Consider the following 21,126-nt stretch of genomic DNA (forward strand, 5'->3'; position numbering starts at 1 on the left):
ACCAAAATTCCCCGAAGGAACATTAAGACAAATTCGGATGAAAGAATCACGGGCGATCCTTGCATGAGATCCTTGCACGATCGATCACAAATCCTTGTCACGTGCTGGCTAGGAAGAACAGGCAAAAACCTCTGTGCGAAGCCTTTCGCCTTGGTCGCTTAGGAAGATAAACGGTTAGTCGTCGCGGTCGCAAAGTTAATCGACAGCCAATCAGGCTAGGGGAGTATTCCGGTGTCAGACCAATGAACAAGCGACTCATTATCAGCCGACCAGACTCATATAACCGATCGCGAGTTCCGTCAGTGTGCACAAAGGGTTCGGAAACTGAGGCTCCGTCGCGGGCTTCTTTCTCAGCGTTGTTGACCATCGTCTATTCTTGAACGATAAGAAGTGTAAAATCGTGTGTCTCTGTTTATACGTTGGTTGGTCGCTTTCGACATCAACGGTGTCCGAGCGAGCAGCCGTTTGCACCACAGTGTGTCTCGCGTGCTGCAACCGCAAGTAGCGAACTGTCAGCGGAAGGCCAAGCGCGATCGCCAGAAGCCGTGTTTGTAAGTGGCGCGCCACGCGTATCAGTCGGTCGGCTGATCGTCGAACGATTCGGCTGCGTGCTGTTGCTACTGGGTGAAAGAATCTTGGGCTTGCTGGAAATCATCCACAGGCGTCAGAGTTGAATCAAGGGCCGAAGAGGTTCGTCGACTTTTAACCTGAGCTTACCAGCCGCGTGTGACTCCTTCCAGGAAGCACTATGCCAAGTGGACTTCTGATCGCTGTCGGCGTCATCGGTCTAATCGCTGCCTTGACCGATGCCGCCTCGATCGGACATGCCAGCGTCAAGGCCACGGACTGCTATAGGTGAGTGAAAGGGAAACAGCAAGCGTGTGCAAGGTGCCGCTCGAACCGCCTTCTTCCTGCCTGAAAAGCCTGCTTCCCCCATCGCGTAAAACTACCAGCGCATGGTATACGCTCTTGGCCCATATACACTTCCTTTCTTCCTACTTTCCCTCGATGAAGACTCGGTTTCTTCATTCTTCCCTTTTCGTTCCTTTCCTTTTCTTTCTTCGATCTTTTGTCCAGTATCTTTGTTCCACCACGTTTTCTGTTCTTTGCCAATCGGGAATGAGGATTTCGAAAGGGGAACGTGGATTAGGCTCGAAAAATTAGGTAGAAGAAGAATTTGGGGTGGTCGATCATTCGGACGAGTATTTTTAGATGGAGTAGGCGATTGTCTTGGTAATGGCTTGTGGGTTTTTCATCGATTTGTAGAATTTCTGGGTGTTTAGTTAAGGTGTTTCGTTCGGATTTACAAGGCTTCCGAGTTCAAGCGATTTGCTATCACTTTAACAGCGTATAAGCTGTTATTTACTTGGATAGAAACACGCTTGTAAGACTTTATCCTTATCCTTATTAATTACTTGAATTAAGAATAATTATGCGTAGAAATTCATGCATGCTAATAACGATTACGAATTCATAAAAATTGGAGTCGGATTTACGCATAATTCTCATGCAAAATGTCGAATGTTCGATTAATTTTCATCAGTAACGTTCGTGTTTGTCAGTAATGTAAATGAGTTGACTGGAGCGAAAATGCTACTTGTTCATTTGCATCAACGCAATCAATTATCGATACGAAACGTAAACGTCCCGTTCCTCTTTTATTACAAATATATAGATATTCCATTTTAATTTCAATTGAATCGTATCAATACTGAGTTTAAACAAGTAAAAACTAACAAAGTCAACGTCCCGTAAATACAACGATAATACTTGAAAACGTATTTAACATTATAATATGTTTACATCAATTTGTAATTCCGACTGTTTCTATATTTACGAGTGGTACTTTCCTTTCACCTTAATTGGCAAAAATATTTCGACTGTCTATCGATGTGAATTTTTCTTACTCCTTCAACATCAAATCCTTCAAATCCTTTAACATCTACAATACTATACGATATAAAAGTATAGACTGGGCAATCATTGAATTACAATAAATTGTCAACAAATCATCTATCTACCCCATAAATACAATAGTTCATATCGCAGTGCATAAAATACAATGCTATTAAATCGTTTCTTAGAAAAATTTTGTCGAACGTAAAATTTAAAGTAAAATAAACACAAATATAGTTTTACTGGATACGGTTAGTATTTATTGCATGCTTATACATGCTGGCTTAATTACAAACGATAATATTCCCTTTACAATTATTATACAAAAACGATGCAAATTTCCGTTCTTTTCTAATCTTTTTAGAACGAACAAAAGTTCCAATGCGTAGTACCGTTGAAAATTCATATCTAAACAACTTCACTTTGCATTAATACGAATTATCACTATCTTATTCGTGGTCACAGCAGGGAAAGCACAGAAACCTCAGATAAACTTTGTTAATCTACTTTTACGTACGTGCACGAGCCTGATTGGCGATAAAAACAGAAATTCTGATATCATCGAGATACTATGTTTTATAATAATGTGGAAAGTAATAGAATATGGTCAGCACTCGAGTCGATTGCTATGAACACACACTATGTATCCTTACAGTTATATATTTTCGTATTATTTTCTTTTCTTTTTTTTTTCTTCTTTTTATTAAAGTAAACGTAGCGATTGCAAATTTGTTACTAGTAAATGCACATGTGTTTATATTCCGGAAATATTCTGAAAATTAAACGGTTTTATTGTACCAAAAATTTTTTTGAGTTGTTGGAACTCACAAAATTTTCAAACATGACGGTTCTGGAATCTAGCACAGATTTTTAATTTAAAAATATTTTCTTTCAAACGTACGTTTCTCTGTCAAATCAATTGTAAGGTGAAAATAAATATCGACTCGATAAAATCAATTTCTCGTAATCTATTCTTACGATCGTAGTTCAACAAAAATAGAACTCTGTTTCAAGATAAGTTCCCTCCTTCGGAAGTTTGATGAATGAATTTAATAAATTCCAGTTTTCTTTAGAACGAGTTTATTTACGATTTATTTATTGCATGCTACGTCGATGCAAGGTTGGCATCCATTCCAATCCTGCACGTTCGTTAGGAGCAGCATACTTGGTTATCTTTTTTACGCAATCGTTTCACGCATCCACGAGTATCATTATGCTCGGCTTTTTGTCGACATTGAACGGTATGGGAAAACAAGAAAAAATAACGAGATAAGCGGGAACAGTATGAGTAGATTAGTGCTAATGAGATCAATAAGATTACAATAATTTCTCGCGAAAGTACGCTTTGTACGCACTGCTCGTGGTTTTGAAAAGCCGCGATGATCATTGTTGAACACTTGTATGATTTGTATGATGATGCAAAACAGATACACGATTTCGTTTATTCTCGTTATGAAAACGAAAAGTAAATATTGAGAAATCTTTTGTGCGATTTGTAGCTGTAAAAGGAAAAATTAATATTATGACATATTTGAAAAATTTGTATTCAAGTTCTCGTTATTTTATGGATCGCAAATCTGTTCTTGGAAAAAGTATTTTGTTTTGAAACACTTTTCATTTCTTGGTAATACCGTTATCGGAAAACATACTATAATTGATACAAATATCGACCTTATTTGTTTAATTCACGAGCGATAAATTATGCAATGATGAATTTTTGTAGAGTCGTAGACCATTGGTATCTCCATAGATAAAATGTTAGTAATGAGTGCACAAAAGTGACAGGAATAAAAATTATCATTAATATTTATTTGCCGGTATTATACCGGCAAGATAATATTTTCAACAATAATTTATTCAGTTCTAACTGAACAATACCGTTATAGTTATAAAGAAACAATAATATTTCTTCAAATGTCGTTCCTGATAACATATTTTCAGTCTGTTCTAAAACTTTCGAAAACACGTGTCTTTAAGGAACTCTGAATGATAATATTTCTTTTATGCTGCCGGTGATTATTGTATTATTAAACTGTTAAATTGCGGCGTTAAACTGTATTGTTTAGAATCAAAATAGTTAACTATTACGCAATAGATAAGCATACCATCTTCATCAATCAAATATCCCATCAGATCAATCGGTATGAACAGCTCATTTTAATGTAACGCATTTCGAGCACGTGCATAGTATTTGACCATTCATGCTTGCATGCGACTCGTTGACCAAGGATATGATATAAGCGTTATCAATTTCCAACGCAGACAAATTATCATTAATCGTACGCCTCTGTTTATCAGTATTATCGCTTTAATGAACACATCTATGTTGTAAACAAAGGAATATCTTTAATTCGTCCCCTTTTGGTTAATCTCCGCGACTTTATTACAGTGCGAGAGATTTAAAACAGTATATCGCTTTCTTCCTTCTAATTGAATTTACTTTTATTCCTCGCTAATTCCATTCTTAATAAGAGCTCTGCAACAATATATTTGCCAAGAGAATTAGGTTACTCTTATCTTCGCAAATAAATCGATAATTATCGGTCATCGATGATAATATGTCGTTTCTTCATTTTTATTTTTAACGATGATACTTCTTAGTCGCACATTCGTTTCGAGAAAAATTATTTCTTCAGTCGAACGATTGCTCCAATTCGATTCAGAATCTGATTTCTCCGATCAATGATCGAGCGAAAGAAACGCGAACGAGAAACGGCATGCGCGAAAGAACCGTAGTAGACTCGTTCACCAATGCAACCTAAAACAAACGAGAGGCACTGGTACAGCACTTTCGACGCTATTAGATATAATTGAACCGACCTCATTATCGCACTGTGAATTCAGTTCAATGACTTACCTTCGAGTTTAAGATTAATTCATAATTCGTTACCGACCTGATGCACGGTTTCCTTCTTTTTTTCTTTTTTCTTTTTTTTTTTCACCCGTTTTGCAACTTCGTAGCGCAGGGGATACGAATTTTCTACTCACCTGCAAGCAGTTTTAAGAGAATCATCGCAGAATTCTACTTTCTTATATTCGACGAAATAATCAAGGACTGCAATTTAGTCGATATAGACTCTACAATCAGCATTTTTGGGCTAAGATATGACATTGCATTTATTTTTAACATTCACTTAGGCCATCCCTATTTCACGTTAAAGAAAATTCCTCAATACATTCCTCTCTAAATCAATTTACTTTCGAATAAAAGTTTTTTCCAGCAAACACTGTACGGAAACATAAGTCCCAAAAGTCAAATGTATTCTTCTTAACATTGATTGTACGTAAACCTGGAATCCTAATAAGTCTTGGAACCAACTCCTATTCCCCTCTGATTATCGATTCGCTCTCGAACAAAATCGTCCTTGTTCCTCGCCAACGAACACAACACGGAGACATATCTGTTTCCCGTAAATTTAAAAGCAAGTATTGTTCTTAAAACATTGATTAAGATTACCCATTGAATATTCACGAGAAGTTTGATTCCCCTCTGGACGTTCGATTCGCCTGAGAATTCGCTGAGCCATTCAACCGGACCGCGATGATGGTAGAAAGTTGGAATCTCGGATTTCCAGAGATTTCAGAGCGGGAGAATGGCGTAACTTCTCCAAGTCATCGCAGAAGAAAGAAGAGGTAACTTGTTCAAAAAAAATTTCGCGTCGTTTCAACGGTTGAATTGGCGGCAGGATTTGAAAGCATCCCGGTTTCTCCTTTCATTTTGGTAGCACGAGACGTCATTTCCAATGGAAGTACAACCATTTCGGTCTGGTATAATGTCGCCATAAAGGGTCAGGTTTACGATCCCGATGAAAGCCGGCTCGTCGATATCCCATAAATTCACGACACAGGTTGTTGCCAAGACAAAGTGTCCAATGATAACGGCACCGTTCGTCTCGTTACAAGTCGAATTATAATCTAAGAACCTATAGAATTCGTGTTTAATTTCGTCAAATGGATCGTAACACGCAGAAAGAACAATAAATTCGGATGATTCGACGCGTGAAAAGGATCGTGACGAATAATAGTTATTAACGATGATAAAATTGAAAGGATTGATTACGATATTGTTGATATTGGTACATGGTGATAGATATTGATTCCTTGGAGATGTACGACCCCTTTCGGATTGGAGCTCTGCTATGAATTATTGCGCCGTTTGAAATGAAATAATCATTATTTTATGACACTTCGTGTTCATTATCTTTCAACAGAGGGAATTAATTGAGTAGTTAACATTCTCAAGTATTAGTTGTAGTTGCGATATTACGTGCGATATATATGTATATATGCTAGTTAAGAAGTATGTAATACTTCGCGTGCAAAGCATTCGAATAATATGGTTATCATCGGTATAGAGAAGGTGTGTACATTTATATAACCAAGAATAATATTCCTTCTTGAGAAAAATTTGCCTCTATTATCGCTTAGTGCCGCGTAAATCACGCACTCTCTAAACGAACATATACCTACCTCATAACAGGATTTACTGTATATAACGCAGCTTCTCAAAACTCGATATAAGGGGTATTATTAAAATTCGAGGAACGACGTTCGCGAAGCATTCTTTTTCAGGAATACATACTTTAGCAAGGGAAAAATACGTATTAGCTGTATAAACTCTTTATATAAATTTTTGTGCAAACTCGAGATATTTTACATTTATTCGAGAATCTTAGACATTCTTAGATGAAGAAATACCTTGGAAAAATTGAATATTCTTCTTCTTAAACGCTAGAATTCCCAGAATGATGGGAATAATTGCATTTGTAAAAAAATACCGTTTGTACATTCGTGAATCAGTCTGACAAAATAACCTTTCTTGAACGCTTAGGCAGGTATTTCCTTGTGGCTTGATATATGCTCGCTACGTACTAACGTAGAACAGCAATCATACGTCAAACTTTTCTCCATAAATTCACCGATTTGCTAACATTCAAAGAGATACAGGAAGGAATGTATTCATGTCGTCATGTATTATGGAAGAAGGCGATGAAGAACGGATTGAAGGTTGTTTCAAGAGGTGCACACGAACTACGGTATTTTTCTCGTAGGATCAAAGATGCGCCAATAAAAAGGACGAAGCACGAGTACATTGAAATTCTTATTACGTGACGAGCTCTTATACGCGAGTATCTGTTCTTTTGTAGGGCGTTAGCCTGTTAGAAATATATCGCGCATTGGAAGAAGAAACGGAATGGACCGATGAAACGTGGAAAATAGAACGGACGAATTTTATTGCTTCGGCACGCTGAAGATATCGGTGAAAATTATTTCGCAGCTGTTCGAGCTCATAAAAACTTGCAAATCTATATGTCTTGAGCAATAAGCCGGTACTAGCAGTAAAATATGGTCCCAGCTGCATAAAGTGTCAAATTTAAATGAGAGTACAGGGAAATAAATATTATCGAGAATATTCTCTTCAAGTTTCAACGTTTCAGTATTTTGTCTGTCTTCGAAGTCTTCCTGCTCTCCATGATCTTGGCTATGTAAAAATGTTTATAATTATGATAGGGTCGATCAGACATCTAAAGAAGTGAAACTCCAAGCATGTCCTTGTCATGAATTCGTTACGAAACGTTGCTTGTCCTACTCGACATAAGTCAGCAGTCGATAATGGCTTTTTATATTAGACTGTCTCTTAGAACCAGTCCATTGCAACATATAACAGCGTTACCGTTAATATACTTACATAAAGCTTTGCGTTGCTTTAATTATCCAGGGAATAATCAGAATCTCCCTGTGCTAGAGAATTTTCTCTTGTTTTACTAGATTATTCAAGAATTGCTTGAATCTTAAAATACTCATGCAATTCGTGGAAGTTGCCAATATCGTAATTCAGAAATTAATTTAGAAGAATAACAGTATTTATATGTACTCATTTTAAGTCGATAATATCAGGATACCAAAATCCTGCACAAGTTGCGAGGAATATAACTAGATTCGTCAAACGAATCAGGTTTGTAGATCAGATTTTCTAATAAGAACCTAGCCACGTATTAACACGCTCGAGCGAGATCCATGACAATTCCTGAAAATAGCGTTGTTCCAAAACGAGGAACATTTAAAAGGAACGTGATAAGAGTGCACCGAATGGCGGAAAATTGCCAGGACAAAATACAGGCTGCGAAAATAGAACGAAAATAAAAGCGGACGGTTAAAAAAAGCAAAAGGAAAGAAGTATCATGAACCGTTGATTCTAAACCAGCAAGGACAGTTACTAATTTCTTGCTGTCTCTGTCGATAGATAGGGAGGCATAGTTGTGCAAATTTTTGCTCGGTTACGAGAAGTATCGAGCTTGAAAAATTTTAGGAAGCTTGGTTGACGCTTGGGAATTTCCCTCGACGCTTCATTTCTATCCGGCTGCTCGTCGTAACTGAGCTATCTGCTTTTTGATGTACTCTTCGCCTTTTTGTTCCTCTGATAGGAATAGTTTCGAATACTCTGTCCTTCAATCGAAATATCTTCCATTCAAAAGTCGGTGATCATTTAGATTTATCCGTATCGAATGTTGATTAATTCCGGTAATCAGATGGGAACCAATTTTCTTTTTAATCCTTTCAGCATGATTCATTTAGATTTATACATTTCATCATTTACAATTCCTGCTTTCAATTATAATCTTTATGCATTCTGCATACCATTTTCGAAATTCATTTCGTGCTCCGATAGATACGAACGCATGGAATATTAACGGTAAAGAAGAGCAACGAAAATGAGATATGTGGATGAGCAAACTCCGTTTGTGGAAGAAATTTTCCATCTCGTGTAGCGGGAAAGATCTTGCTAGATCAATTTGTTGAGACTTTCGTCTGACGGTGGTTGATGAAGACAGAATAAATCGAAGGAAAATCGTCGCAAGAAGGAAAACTGAAGGAGAAATAGACAAGCACGATCGACTCTTCAATTGACCCGTGAAACCCCGGAATAGTTCAATCTCGTATCGAGAAGGTGATAAGGCAGGGTGGAAAGGTCAAATTACTTCGATCAAGAAATCAATTCGATTTGCTTCTTGCTCGAGTCGATTCATAAAAAGGAAGTTAGTCTCCGGAGAATCTCGCTGACGTTTGATCGACGTTCGATTCGAAATTCGAAAAAAGCATGCGAAAACTCTAACGAAATAGCACCAACCAAAATATGAAGGACTAAGTTAGAAGGGACTTTTAGAAAAATGATCGCTTCTTTATTGTATGAATATTGTGTTATACGTATCTGTCTCGAAAATAATAACGCGATAGCAATTTAATTACACACAATGATTCTTACCCTGCACGATAACACTCTACCAATGACGGTGATTCAATAATTTTTATTTTCTCTCTTTGAAAATTCTGCTACTCACTTTAAGCTCTAACTCGACTGTAGAGAATTTCTCTTTTTGTAAAAAATTGAAAAGGAAGAGCAGAAAAATGACAAAAAGTACTTATATTATGCGGTTTTTTTACAGTTGTCGCGAATTTTACGGTATATTGATTTGACCTAAAAGCCCCGTGGACTTCTCTCAAAGTAAAATATCATTGGCAGAGAACGTATCGAATTCTATTATCGATTTAAATTTCTCAGCGTTTTACCTGTTGCTCCTATAGATCCAGGTTTACCTGTATAATAAAGCACACTCAACTCACGTTACACACGGTGCATCTTTGAAACGAGTCTGGCAACACTCGAGCTCTTAAGGCTGAATACACAACTTTGTCGCGTTTTACTTGTTTTTCTTTTTTTTTTTTTTCAGCCACCCGATTCCTCAAAGACATCGTATCTGGGAAATTGATGTGCAAACAAAATTATAGAATTCTACCGAGCAAATTTACAACCATCCAATCGGGTCGGGTGCTGAATACCGACCGATTATAAACGATAAATTTTTCGCGTGTCACAAAATTATCCGACGAATGTAATTTCGACGTTGTCGATATTATATCTTGTGTCTCTTTTTATTGACGTTAAATTGCAAATCTTGCAAACAGTATTGCTCGAAAATTGCTTCTACGTACATACATAATAACAAATGAAATCGCTGCGATATAAAGCTTTCGCGAAGAATATTTGTTAAAATATGATTCGAAAATGCTTTTCCGAGTTATGTTCCGTATCGCTGAGAAAATTAACACATAATTAAATAGAAATGGAAATTTCAACATGTTTTGTGTAAAAGTGATGTTATTTCAACGACGTACAAATTTGTCATACAATTAAGGTGCTTGCGTCTTGCGTACCGATTCTCAAAGAGAAGCAGCGAACTGTACGTTTAAAAGGATTTCCGTTACGTGAATGGATAGTTAGCGTTCCTAGATTCCCGAATTTCTAGATTTCCGATCTTAATTGTGTTCGGTAAAATCAGCAAACGATACACCGAATGAATTCTGCGAACGAACGTAATATATAAAAGCACGCTTATCATGGAACCTTTATTACGGAAATTGGAAAGGGTAGCAAAGCTGTTGAAATTAAATACCATACGACTAAATTGTGCTAAATAAAAGCATAACTGAATTATTAATAACACGAGCTGGTATTGTGGTGTAGGGGTCTCGCAACGGTTTAAGTTACTCAATTTTTGTGTAATTTATATTCTATTTGACCTGGTTACCGTTTTTCCACTTGTTGCACGAAAAATATGCAATCCATGTAAACATCTTGACGTTTAGAAACATGTAGGGATTGTTTACAAGTAGAATAATACTTTATCTGCAATTCTGTGATTAATACGTACTACTTCATAATTCTAACTATGTAACCATACGACAATCGTGGAAATTGCCATTACCACAAGTGTACGTTCGATGATATATATACTTGCGTTTTAAGATCTTTTACAATTGAAGCTATACAAACGCTGAGATTTTCCATTACTATCTCCGTTCAACGTGAGATTATTTGAAACGAATACGAAACATATTACAACAGAATTCCTGAAAGTGGAATATAACAATATAAAACAATACACCGGTGTTATTTCCCAACGCTTTTTTCCTTATTAATCTGCTGCCACCCTCGAATCACCTTGTTTCTCTGAAATATATTTCCTTCTAGTTAGCAGGTAAGCCACAAAACCCTTGTTCTGCGTGCAATTTACTTGGCTTATCAGCCAATTGGTCGCTTTAGAGACTTCCAATTACGTGAACAGTCGCTGTTAACCATCTGACTCGATCCAATTCAGTTCATAGTTTTAATCCTCGCCAATGCTGGATATATTGATCTGTGTACCACCCCAGGATACTCTTAACAATAATCCAGAAATCGATAATGGTTCCTTAGGCAAAGACCTTAAGCGTGTACGCATTATCCATAGATACGTATTATCCGTTAAATGAACAAAAATTCATTGTTTCATTTTACATAACATACAACGGTGACGATTTACGAAACGTCCCACGAATTCGATATTCGAACGATATTCTGTAATTAATGGTACAATTAATAGCTTGAAATTATAAAATACAATTATTTTATAGAAGACTTTGTTTTCAAGTAAATTCACTTAATGCTTGTCTATGCGCTTCATTATTCCTTGATTTAGAAGCTCTCGTTGTTAAATACTATATCTCTATATACTTCTGCCTTTGTTTATCATTTTAGATAATGTAGAACAACGCACGGTGAATTTTATTAGCTTAGAGATTATTTAAACTGTTTCTATTCTATCGAGTACGCGATATTTTCCAGTGCGGCCTTTATTTTATCTCGATTCTTTCTTCAGGATACACAACCGATTTTCTATCAAGTCTAGTGATAACTACGATCGTCCAGATCGTCAAAAATGTTATATTAGACCTATATCAACGAAGTAAAGCGAGTTTTAAAGTTGATTTAAAGAATATTATATAGCTAAAACAATTACAACTTTTGGGATCATGGAGGGAGAAAGTTTAATCCATTTTAAGACGTGGATCTTGGTAACTTGAAACGTCTATAGACGTTTCTGCAAGTAGAAAATTACGACGTTTCGTGGATCATGGATCATTTTACGAGGGAACATGAGATTACTGGAATTCCGGTTTGATCGGAGTTTCTTAACGGTCCTGGATCGAGCTTCGCACTTAATTGACCGGTCGTCTCGTTGCTAATTTACGAGATACTTTGTAGAATTTGATGGTCGAATAAATATGGTTTACACGAGTTGTCTGTGATTCGCGGTTTCATGGCAATTCGCCAAGAGCTTTTGCGTAATTTATGTCCGTGAAATTTACGATATCAGCCAGATTTGGTTTCAAGTTTAATCATTTTGAGCAAACGACTACGTTTGACTCGCCGTTTGATACTCTGATTTCGATCAGGCCATCGCTTTCTTTCAGTGGTTTCATGGTTTTCCAGATTGGTAGATGATTATCGTGGTAACAGGACTTTCTCTTAACTTTCTATCGTGCGGACTTTTCGTGAGAAATCAACGGCCCAAGTTCAACAATTTTTTTGAAGATTCTACAACGAAATATCTAATGTTATAGATATTAAATGTTATATATTGTTCTGGTATTTATTATTAAATTCTAAGTAAAATTATTTAAATAAGATTTTATTGTGCTCGCAAAGATAATTTTTAGCTTTGGAATCGATGTAGATCAGATGGATATTTTTATAAAATGCTTTTCCATTTCTAAGATTTAACATAATTTCCCGTCTTTCTCGCAGCTTGTCGTATGATAGCGTCGTGGGAAAAGCCACCTTATAATCTCATAATCGTAACCACGGTCATTACAAGAATATATGAGAATGTGCGAGGTGTTTAATAAACAGACATAATAGCGTTATCAACCGTTTAAACACGGAAACAACCATAATTCAACCCCTTTGACACTTTTGTTTTATCGCAGCTAGAATTTCAAACGTCTCATAGATTCATCTCTGGTGTTATATTACTTCGTTTGCATGTTATTTACAAAATCGCCTATCATCAAATGTGCGTGCTATGCTACTCTTGTTCGAACTTTCCTATCGTCTACTTCCAAGGGATGTAAAAATATACAAAAGTCGTGATACTCGGTAAAGTTACTTGGAGAACTTTGAATATTATTTACGACACTGTATGCATAATATCTTGACACAGTCAGCTGCATAATTCTTTAAACAGGAATATTTACCCCTTCTTGCTGGAAATAAGGTCATCTCTTACTGACGTATACGCGTAAAATTTAATTTGGTGAGAAAATTTTTCTTTGACTCTTCTTAACAGTTAATCTTATTTCCAACTATTTAAACGCAGATTTAACCATTTTCAGTCGCAATAAGAATACATGGCTCGACATTTATCTTTTTCAGAATTAATCTTATCAATTTGATGCTAGTGTATCTTTTAATGTTTATTTGCTTTTTCAACGGTCAATAATATAATTCAATAATCAACAATATAAGAATCTCTTATGGAATTTGCAATACATACAAACATAGTACGTACAAATACATACAAAAGTACCGCGGTATCGCCGCAGACCAGTTTTAGCCATTGTACCATTTTTAGGTCAAGTTTTCATCGTCGTTATCTATCATTCTAAATTCATGAAATATAACTTGGCGACACGTCTAATAAACATATAACCGAGTTCCTCCCGATCAAGGTAACTGACATAATTTCCTTGGAGGAAGTTAGCTACTCATATTTCAAAGTTTGAATGTAGTTCGTTGTTGAAAAGTACATACCTGCCTGACCTTAAGCGGCGTTTGTCTGACAGAGAGCATCATCCGAAATTCCTCAGAGGCGAAGAGTTAGTCGTAGCGTGGAAATGTTGCGAGGGCGTGTATCTCAAATTACAAGGGAAAGCAGATTTAGTTCAGCGAGCAACCGTGAATCCTCATTCGCTGAAGATGTAACGAAATTTGTTAGACAGGCGAAACTTTCCGAGATACTTGATTCAAGTCTACAGATTTGTATCTCGAAATTTGACATTAGTTGTTATTTAATAATTGCCTTCCTTCTTCCAAATTAATTTTCTTTATTCGCTCTGACCGACGAGTATCGTGAAACTTTATCGATGTATTGTTGATAATAGATTTGTACAGACAAAGAGGAAACGATTGAAAGAAAGAACAAATTAAATATCCTAGCGCGAGTAATTTGACTCTCCAGTTGAAAACCACAATAAAGTGGACTGATAAAATATATCATACACCGTAACAAGCCAATTTTCTTGGTAATTGTTATATAATATATGTATAATGATAATAGTATATCACAAATTCTATGTAATTCCAATTTTGATTACTTTATTTTATACATTTTGTACGATTTAAGTGGTTGAATATTATAAACATACTTCATTTCGAACCTCGCAAGGGACTCGAATTTAAGAGGCAATTTATTCTGGATTATATCCCACGGATCTAGATAGAATATCTGTGTGTGTGTGTTTTGTGTGTGTAGTGTGTGTCTGTGTGGTTGAATATGTCGATTGAAGGAACCCCTGAGGAAACTTTTTTAAAGCGGAATTCACCATCTTTTCTCTACTTGAAGCTCGGCTGATGTCGATTTCACGAAATAACCTTAATTAATTAAGGAGAGCTCTCGAAACATTATCAGCCGGGCAAACAGACAAAAAAGAGACAAAGGGCCTAGGAGAACAGGCATAATCGGGGCAGGGCTTTGTAATGATGATTCGTCGTTTGCTTTTTATTCAAGACTATCGGTTATCGGTATTGAAGGGCGATGGTTTTACACAAAACCATACAAAACCCTTAAGAACTCTCAGAAAATTGAGACAAAACCTGGAGGGAGCTTGCTAATCGAACATCTCGCGTTTCCTAAAATTACTTTATAAATTTTCATTATATGTAAAGTATATACGTAGCTTGAGGGTTCATGAAACATGTATAGGAATCTTTATGATAGGATTGCGAAGAAATTTCGATCCCAGACGAGTGCGTAATTCTCTATCGGACATTCACGTACAAGTTTGACGAAGGTACATCCGGCCAAACGATAAAACGATAACAGAGGAAGCAGGTAGCCTCTAAAGAAATTCATGGCTCGGGTGAAGCGGCTTGCCTTATCCGAAATATTCTCGAAACGATTGAAGAAGTGGATCCTCCATAGAGAGGCGACCACCCCAAAATGGAAAGTTCGTGATTTGTTTCATCGTCCAACTTCTTGTAGCATCCTCTATATTTTTATCTTTCTCTCTATAATTTTACATGTTCTACATCGTATAATATTTTATTACATTTCCCGAAGACTGTCAGCTGTTAATAACGAGTTTTAACGCTTTACTATTTTCAATCAAGAAAAATATAATACCACGACGATAACGACAGAAGATACAGGAAATCCAGTATTACGTACATTTATTTTTAGGATTAGTACGTCCCATAGGAGAAAAATGTCTGGATACACGTATATTTTAACATGCACGCGTATCTGTCAAACTGTGAAAAAAGAAAAGTGTGTCATCCATTAGGAGTTTTGAAAGCTTGAGCAACAAGATTCCATCAATCAAAAGTAGACTTCCGATAGCTTTCTCTGAACACGCCAAAGATAAAACGCTCGTATACATCCGGTAGAAAGGGAAACTGTAACAGAATGACGAAGGTCGACAACCTCGACAGCTTCGTAATATTTTTTTTCTTCTTCCCTTTTCTTTTTTTCTTCTTTTGTGGCCACGGTGGTTAGTATGAAATCTAGGGTGCGACAACCAGCGGTAGTTACGTTATCGTCGATGCCTCTTTTCATCTTGCGAAGGGAAGAGAGAAAAAATGCAATGCAAGATCAAAGAAGATAAAAGGAATTCGAAAGCCGAAAGGGGTGGAGGACACTCAGTTTTTTATTTCTTTCTCCATTCTTTTTTTTTTTCAAACGAAAAAGATAACGTCAGGGTAAATCAGACAATTTTTCTAAATCTCAGCACAAGATTCTTTTATCTTTTTCTCCTTCAAGGAAATATTAAATTAAATAAGATATATGTCAATTGTACAGTGAAACGTTCATTTACATGGACCAGACTTCTCTGCGAACAGAATTTTATAATCTCGAAATTTACCGTGACTTGTAGAAACAAACCTTTTTATTCTAGTGCGCGTGCATGCGCCGTGAAATTCAACGAATCTCCGGTTGGATGGTCTCGTGTGATTCGATGGAAGCAGATAAAAGTTGTTTCTAACGGCAAGGTATTCCATAAACACGATTCTCGAGGTTTCGCTCTTTAAACGTCGTGTGATAAAGCTGAGATAAGACCACAGATCGATAGATAAAACGAGCATATTATTCGGAGGTAGAAACAATAGTTTTCTACCGAGATTGAATTGATCGCGTCGTAACACGAAAACGTTCGTCGTAACACAAAATACTTACATTTCGTGTTTATAGCGCAATTATTTCCTATAGGGCGTCAATTATATGCCATTAAAATATTAGATCATTGCCTTTTAACTATCAAATAACGTCGGAATCAGAGACACGAAACACAAATTGATTTATGTTTTATGTATGCATATGTGTTTCTCTAGCCTTTACGCGTATATACATGCAAGTGTTCATCGGTAACAGCTATATAAATGTCATCGGTTTAATGTACCGTGTATACGGTTGTAATAAAATGGAATTTGATTAGGATTTTATAATAGACTTTGTGTTTATCCCTTACCGAATGATCTTCCAATACGACCAAAATCGGATCGCGAGTTAATCGATTTAGCGAACCGTTGAACAACGTAATCAGATTATCGATTCATGCTCTTGTCTACGGCTACGGCAATAACTCATTATAATTACGTTTATAATTCAGATATTACATTTGAGAACAAGAAATTATATAAGTATAGTACACAAGACAAATATATTACGATGATTCCAGATCGATAGATTTGTCATTTATTTATATTTATTTTCCAGCGAGATCTATTGTACCGGAGAACTATTGAAAACTGTGCAGCTATCTAATATCTACAGCGACAGCAAGACGTTCGTCGATCTTCAACAGATAAACGACCCTGAAATAACTCTCGCCAAGTAAGTTCAACCAGCGATTTTTTTAACGCAATTAAAACTTGTTGCTATCGAACAGAATTTCTTTCAATATCGTAAACGTTTCATCGAGTGTGTCGTACAATCATTATCAACTCAGCATAAATGAGTAATAACATTTAGTTTTTCTGAATAAAAGAATACACAAACGAGACAATTGCTCGATATTTTGTGATCTTAAATAGTAGAGAAAGCTTCATTTCACTTAAGGTAAAATTCCGCGTAACATGAATAAGCGGCACAAAGCCGTCTGCAATTTACGATCGCTCCGAAAACGAAATCACGGTGACCAGACGCGTTTTTAAATTGTTCCTACGTTAAATCACTCCGTTTACTGGGACTTTTATAGTATCCAGTTTACGATACTCAGCTACGTTCGCTTTCGTCCACTTCCATCGTAGCGGATTACTCCGTGAACTTATCCTATCGTCGAATGCAGCCCAATTCGATTTTGCGATAACCATATCTATTAAATAACCGCTACTGCAAGCGAATAAAAGTTTTACCCGATAAAATAACAAGTACTTGGGGAAACTATAAATTCGTACGATTATGAGATAGCTGAAACGTGAAATTTTTAAGACCGTTAAAATTAATTGTCTCGATAAATCTATTAGCAGTCCCCAATTTTCTAAATATTGTCCTCTTTAACAATTTTCCCTTTTTTAACTCTGCTACGATTCTGGAATCTTTGATATTTCAATATCTCTGTTTTAATTCGAATCAAGGAAAGCATTTTTAACATTTTAAGAAAATTATTCGCATACGATGGAAAGAAAAAATCACACGTATCAATGATTCTTTCAAATCTTTCTCAAGTTGAAAGATTTCTGGACAATGGAAGAATATGATTTGGTTGAAAACGACACAAAGGTTGCTGCGACAATGAATGCATGATCAATCAATCTTTCTTCTCCATTCAACGATGAAACGTTCTCACGACATTGCGTTGCCACGAGAAAAAAGTTTGGAAATGCGTGAAATTCTTACAATTCGCTACTTGTAGAATGTGGAAGAACGTATCGAGAACCATAGAACGTCTGCACCTTTTCGCAATTTTCTCGGTGATCAATTCGTTTTCCGCGGCCAACCCATCGGCATAAAGCGAACATCGTTTTGGGTGAATGTCTCGTTCAAGAGATACGGTTGGCAATTTTCGCTGGCTCGAACGGAACGCGAAATTCTCTCTCGTTTTATGAGCATTGTAAAGCGAATTCGGGAAGAACGTAAAGCTCATCGTAAGGTTAGTGTTAACGATCAATAGAACTGATCGTTCCTGTACCAGGGGCAAGGCTAAATTATGAATATATTAGATGTAGATAAAAGTTCTATTTTATGTCTTATGCGTTTCTGCGAACAGAAATATGTAAAATGAAAATTTATAACACCAGCATGGCACTTCAATTACAATCTCATTCATTGCAGGTCAGTAATTATTAGACTGAGGATTTTCATGCGAATTCATACTTTTGAGAAACTCAGTTAAAAGATAAAACTTTGATAAAAAAATTCGTTTACCTATTAAATATTATGGAAATCACTATATTTTGGATGTTTTTTATATTTTTCCATACTATGTGTATTCTTTGTAATTTTCCACATTTCAATTTCTCAAAAGTGCATAAAAAATCTGCAGTCTAATAATTCTGGAGTTAAGGAATGCTATTTTCTCTTGAAGCGATCTTTTAATAAAAAACAATATTTATCATCAGCATTATACTAGTGGATCTTTCGATAGATTTTCTTTACATCTCATTATTATGATTGCCTAACTAGACGATCGTGTTTCTTTTCACTCCCTACAGCTTCTACGAGTTGATGAAAGAAACGAACAACAAACCGACTAAAAGCCAGCTAACTCAGTATGTTAATGAAAATTTCGTCTCGTCGAACGAGCTAGTAAACTGGACACTGTCAGACTGGACGAATAATCCTTCGATCTTGCAACGCATCAAAGAACCCAAGTACTACGAGTGGGTGAAAGATCTGAACGAAATTTGGAAGAAATTGGCGAGGAAGGTGAATCCTGAAGTTGCCAGGCAGCCGGATAGACATAGTCTGATTTACGTGCCCAATGGTTTAATAATTCCTGGTGGTCGTTTCAAAGGTAAAATAAATTTTTCAATTTCTAATATATCATACAGATTCCAGTAACTTTTACCGCTATAAACCTGATAAACATTAAATTATTTATTTGTCAAAAAGTTACTTCGTTTAGTAATTAACCGATCATCTCTTTTTATTTGCTTGTAAAATATTACATTTGCAACAAATGTTTGAATTTTAGTTTTTAACTATGCCTATTTTGTAATTGTGACGAATATAAAACTTGTCCATTGTATTTTGTGCAACTCGATTTCATAGGTTCAACTATATGTTCCACTCTATTGTATTCCATGTTTAACATATAATCCGATTGACTCGAACGATCAGCTGATATACGACCGCCAGCGATGAATATATTAATAATAAATTACGAACGAAATATGCAAATTAAGTAGCAGTATAAAATATGATATTCGGAAGTGGTCAATTTTGAAACAAATTACCAAAAATTTGAAGTTTCCTCCGATGCAAAAATATATTTGATTTAAATATAAATATATAAATATATCTAAATCGTAAGATTTTAAACGCGAATCTGTAAAAATGCCATAAGTACTAAAATATACTTTGACAATGTTCTTTTATCCTGACAGAGTTTTACTATTGGGACAGTTACTGGGTGATTGAAGGGCTACTGTTATCCGACATGTATCAAACTGCCAGGGGAATGATAGACAATTTCTTATACATGGTGCAGAAATATGGGTTCATACCCAACGGTGGCAGAATTTATTACCTCATGAGGAGCCAACCACCCCTAATACATCTCATGGTACGTCATACCTTTTCATATTGACTTTAAACTCGTTTTCCTCTCTCAACCGTGTACATATGTACATAACATCCCAAATATGTAGGATTTACCAAACCGCAGATTCGTTCTTTTCTTTTTTTTATCTGTTAGTCATCGTTTTAACAATAACGAATATTTACCATAATAATTTAAGAAAAAAAATCGTACAAAATAAAATGTACGAATAAACGAACAATGCAATACACGTAGCTCGCTTAATTTTTGTGATTAATCGTAGCAACTTGTGCTTTTTGTATTTTGGAATTTCTGTAAAATTACGTAACAGGTAGCAGCCCCTCGTTCTTCTCGAAGATCTGTTTTCGTTATAACTACGTTTCGTGAAAATTCGTTATAACTACGAATCGACGAAACGAATTATTTTTTTAACGAAAAATAAATCTGCTCTACCACCAGATCGAGCGGACACGATAATATCGTTTGGGGTGTCAATTAGCGTCGATTCTCCATTTCATCGAGACATATTCCATCGAATTTGAAGGTCATTTGACCGCGGTGGATAATAGCTTGTCCTTCAAAATTTCTACGAGCGACGCGATTGACACAGCACCCGAGGATTGTAGTCGTCGAATCCTGCACTCGATTTGTCGCAGAGACTTCGCGGGAACAAGAATTTTAAAGTTGCCCGAAACTCGACTTCCTCGAGGCAACATCGGCTAAAAGTTTTCGTATTTCCTTTCCTGTGATGTGGCGAGACTTACACTGGAAGATTTCCACGCAATTGAGTTGGGGAAACTCAATAGTCGGAAAATGTCTGTAATTTAAGACCGAGATCGATATAACTGTAGCGGTTCTTTCATAGTGAATTGTTGAATTTTCCTGTTTCTTTCTCTCCTTGGTGCAAATGGAGAACCGTGAAAAAGATATTAATATCTCGCGGTTGACGAATGTAGGCTCGCTACTATTATTATCGGTTTTGTTGTAGGTATAACGTTGCAAAGACTGAAATGAAAGAGAAATGGAGTTTGTCGGACTTCTGTTATAGGGAATTCAATAAGCGAACTTGGAGTCGAGTAATCTTAGTCAAACAAAGAATTTTTTAATTTGAAATTCAATTTAATTATATAAGAATAGTGAAACATATTTTTGACCGCTTACCTTAACAAATAAATTTAATATTACCAAAAACAGAGAAGTAAAAGTTATTTGCGTAGAAGCACGTGAACCGAATAACTTGAACAGGTCTTTGCATTTCTAGAAAATAAACGCGGCCTTTTATAAAAATGAGAAAAGGAGGAAAAGAAATATGGTTCGTGGCGAAGAGTCTAACTCGTGAAATTTAGAGTCACTCCCGGTGCACTCGTTTGAATAAACCCAGAAAACCCGGGAGAGCCACGAAAATCATGCTTGTGCAAACTCTTTTACTTC

At 36.1% G+C, this 21,126-nt stretch overlaps 1 protein-coding gene across 1 annotated transcript in view; it reads left to right on the top strand.

Moving 5' to 3' along the window:
- Nucleotides 1-281: 281 nt before the first annotated feature.
- The window catches only part of LOC132913362 (trehalase-like), a 32,874-nt gene continuing 12,029 nt past the window's right edge, over nt 282-21,126 (top strand). Inside the window, exons 1-4 of the mRNA XM_060971650.1 lie at nt 282-855; nt 16,710-16,826; nt 18,647-18,948; nt 19,541-19,719. Of these exons, the coding sequence (XP_060827633.1) occupies nt 749-855; nt 16,710-16,826; nt 18,647-18,948; nt 19,541-19,719 (705 nt within the window). The 5' untranslated portion in view covers nt 282-748. The remainder of the gene's footprint in view (nt 856-16,709; nt 16,827-18,646; nt 18,949-19,540; nt 19,720-21,126) is intronic.

The sequence above is a fragment of the Bombus pascuorum genome, chromosome 13, assembly GCF_905332965.1.
Source record: "Bombus pascuorum chromosome 13, iyBomPasc1.1, whole genome shotgun sequence".
Taxonomy (NCBI): domain Eukaryota; kingdom Metazoa; phylum Arthropoda; class Insecta; order Hymenoptera; family Apidae; genus Bombus; species Bombus pascuorum.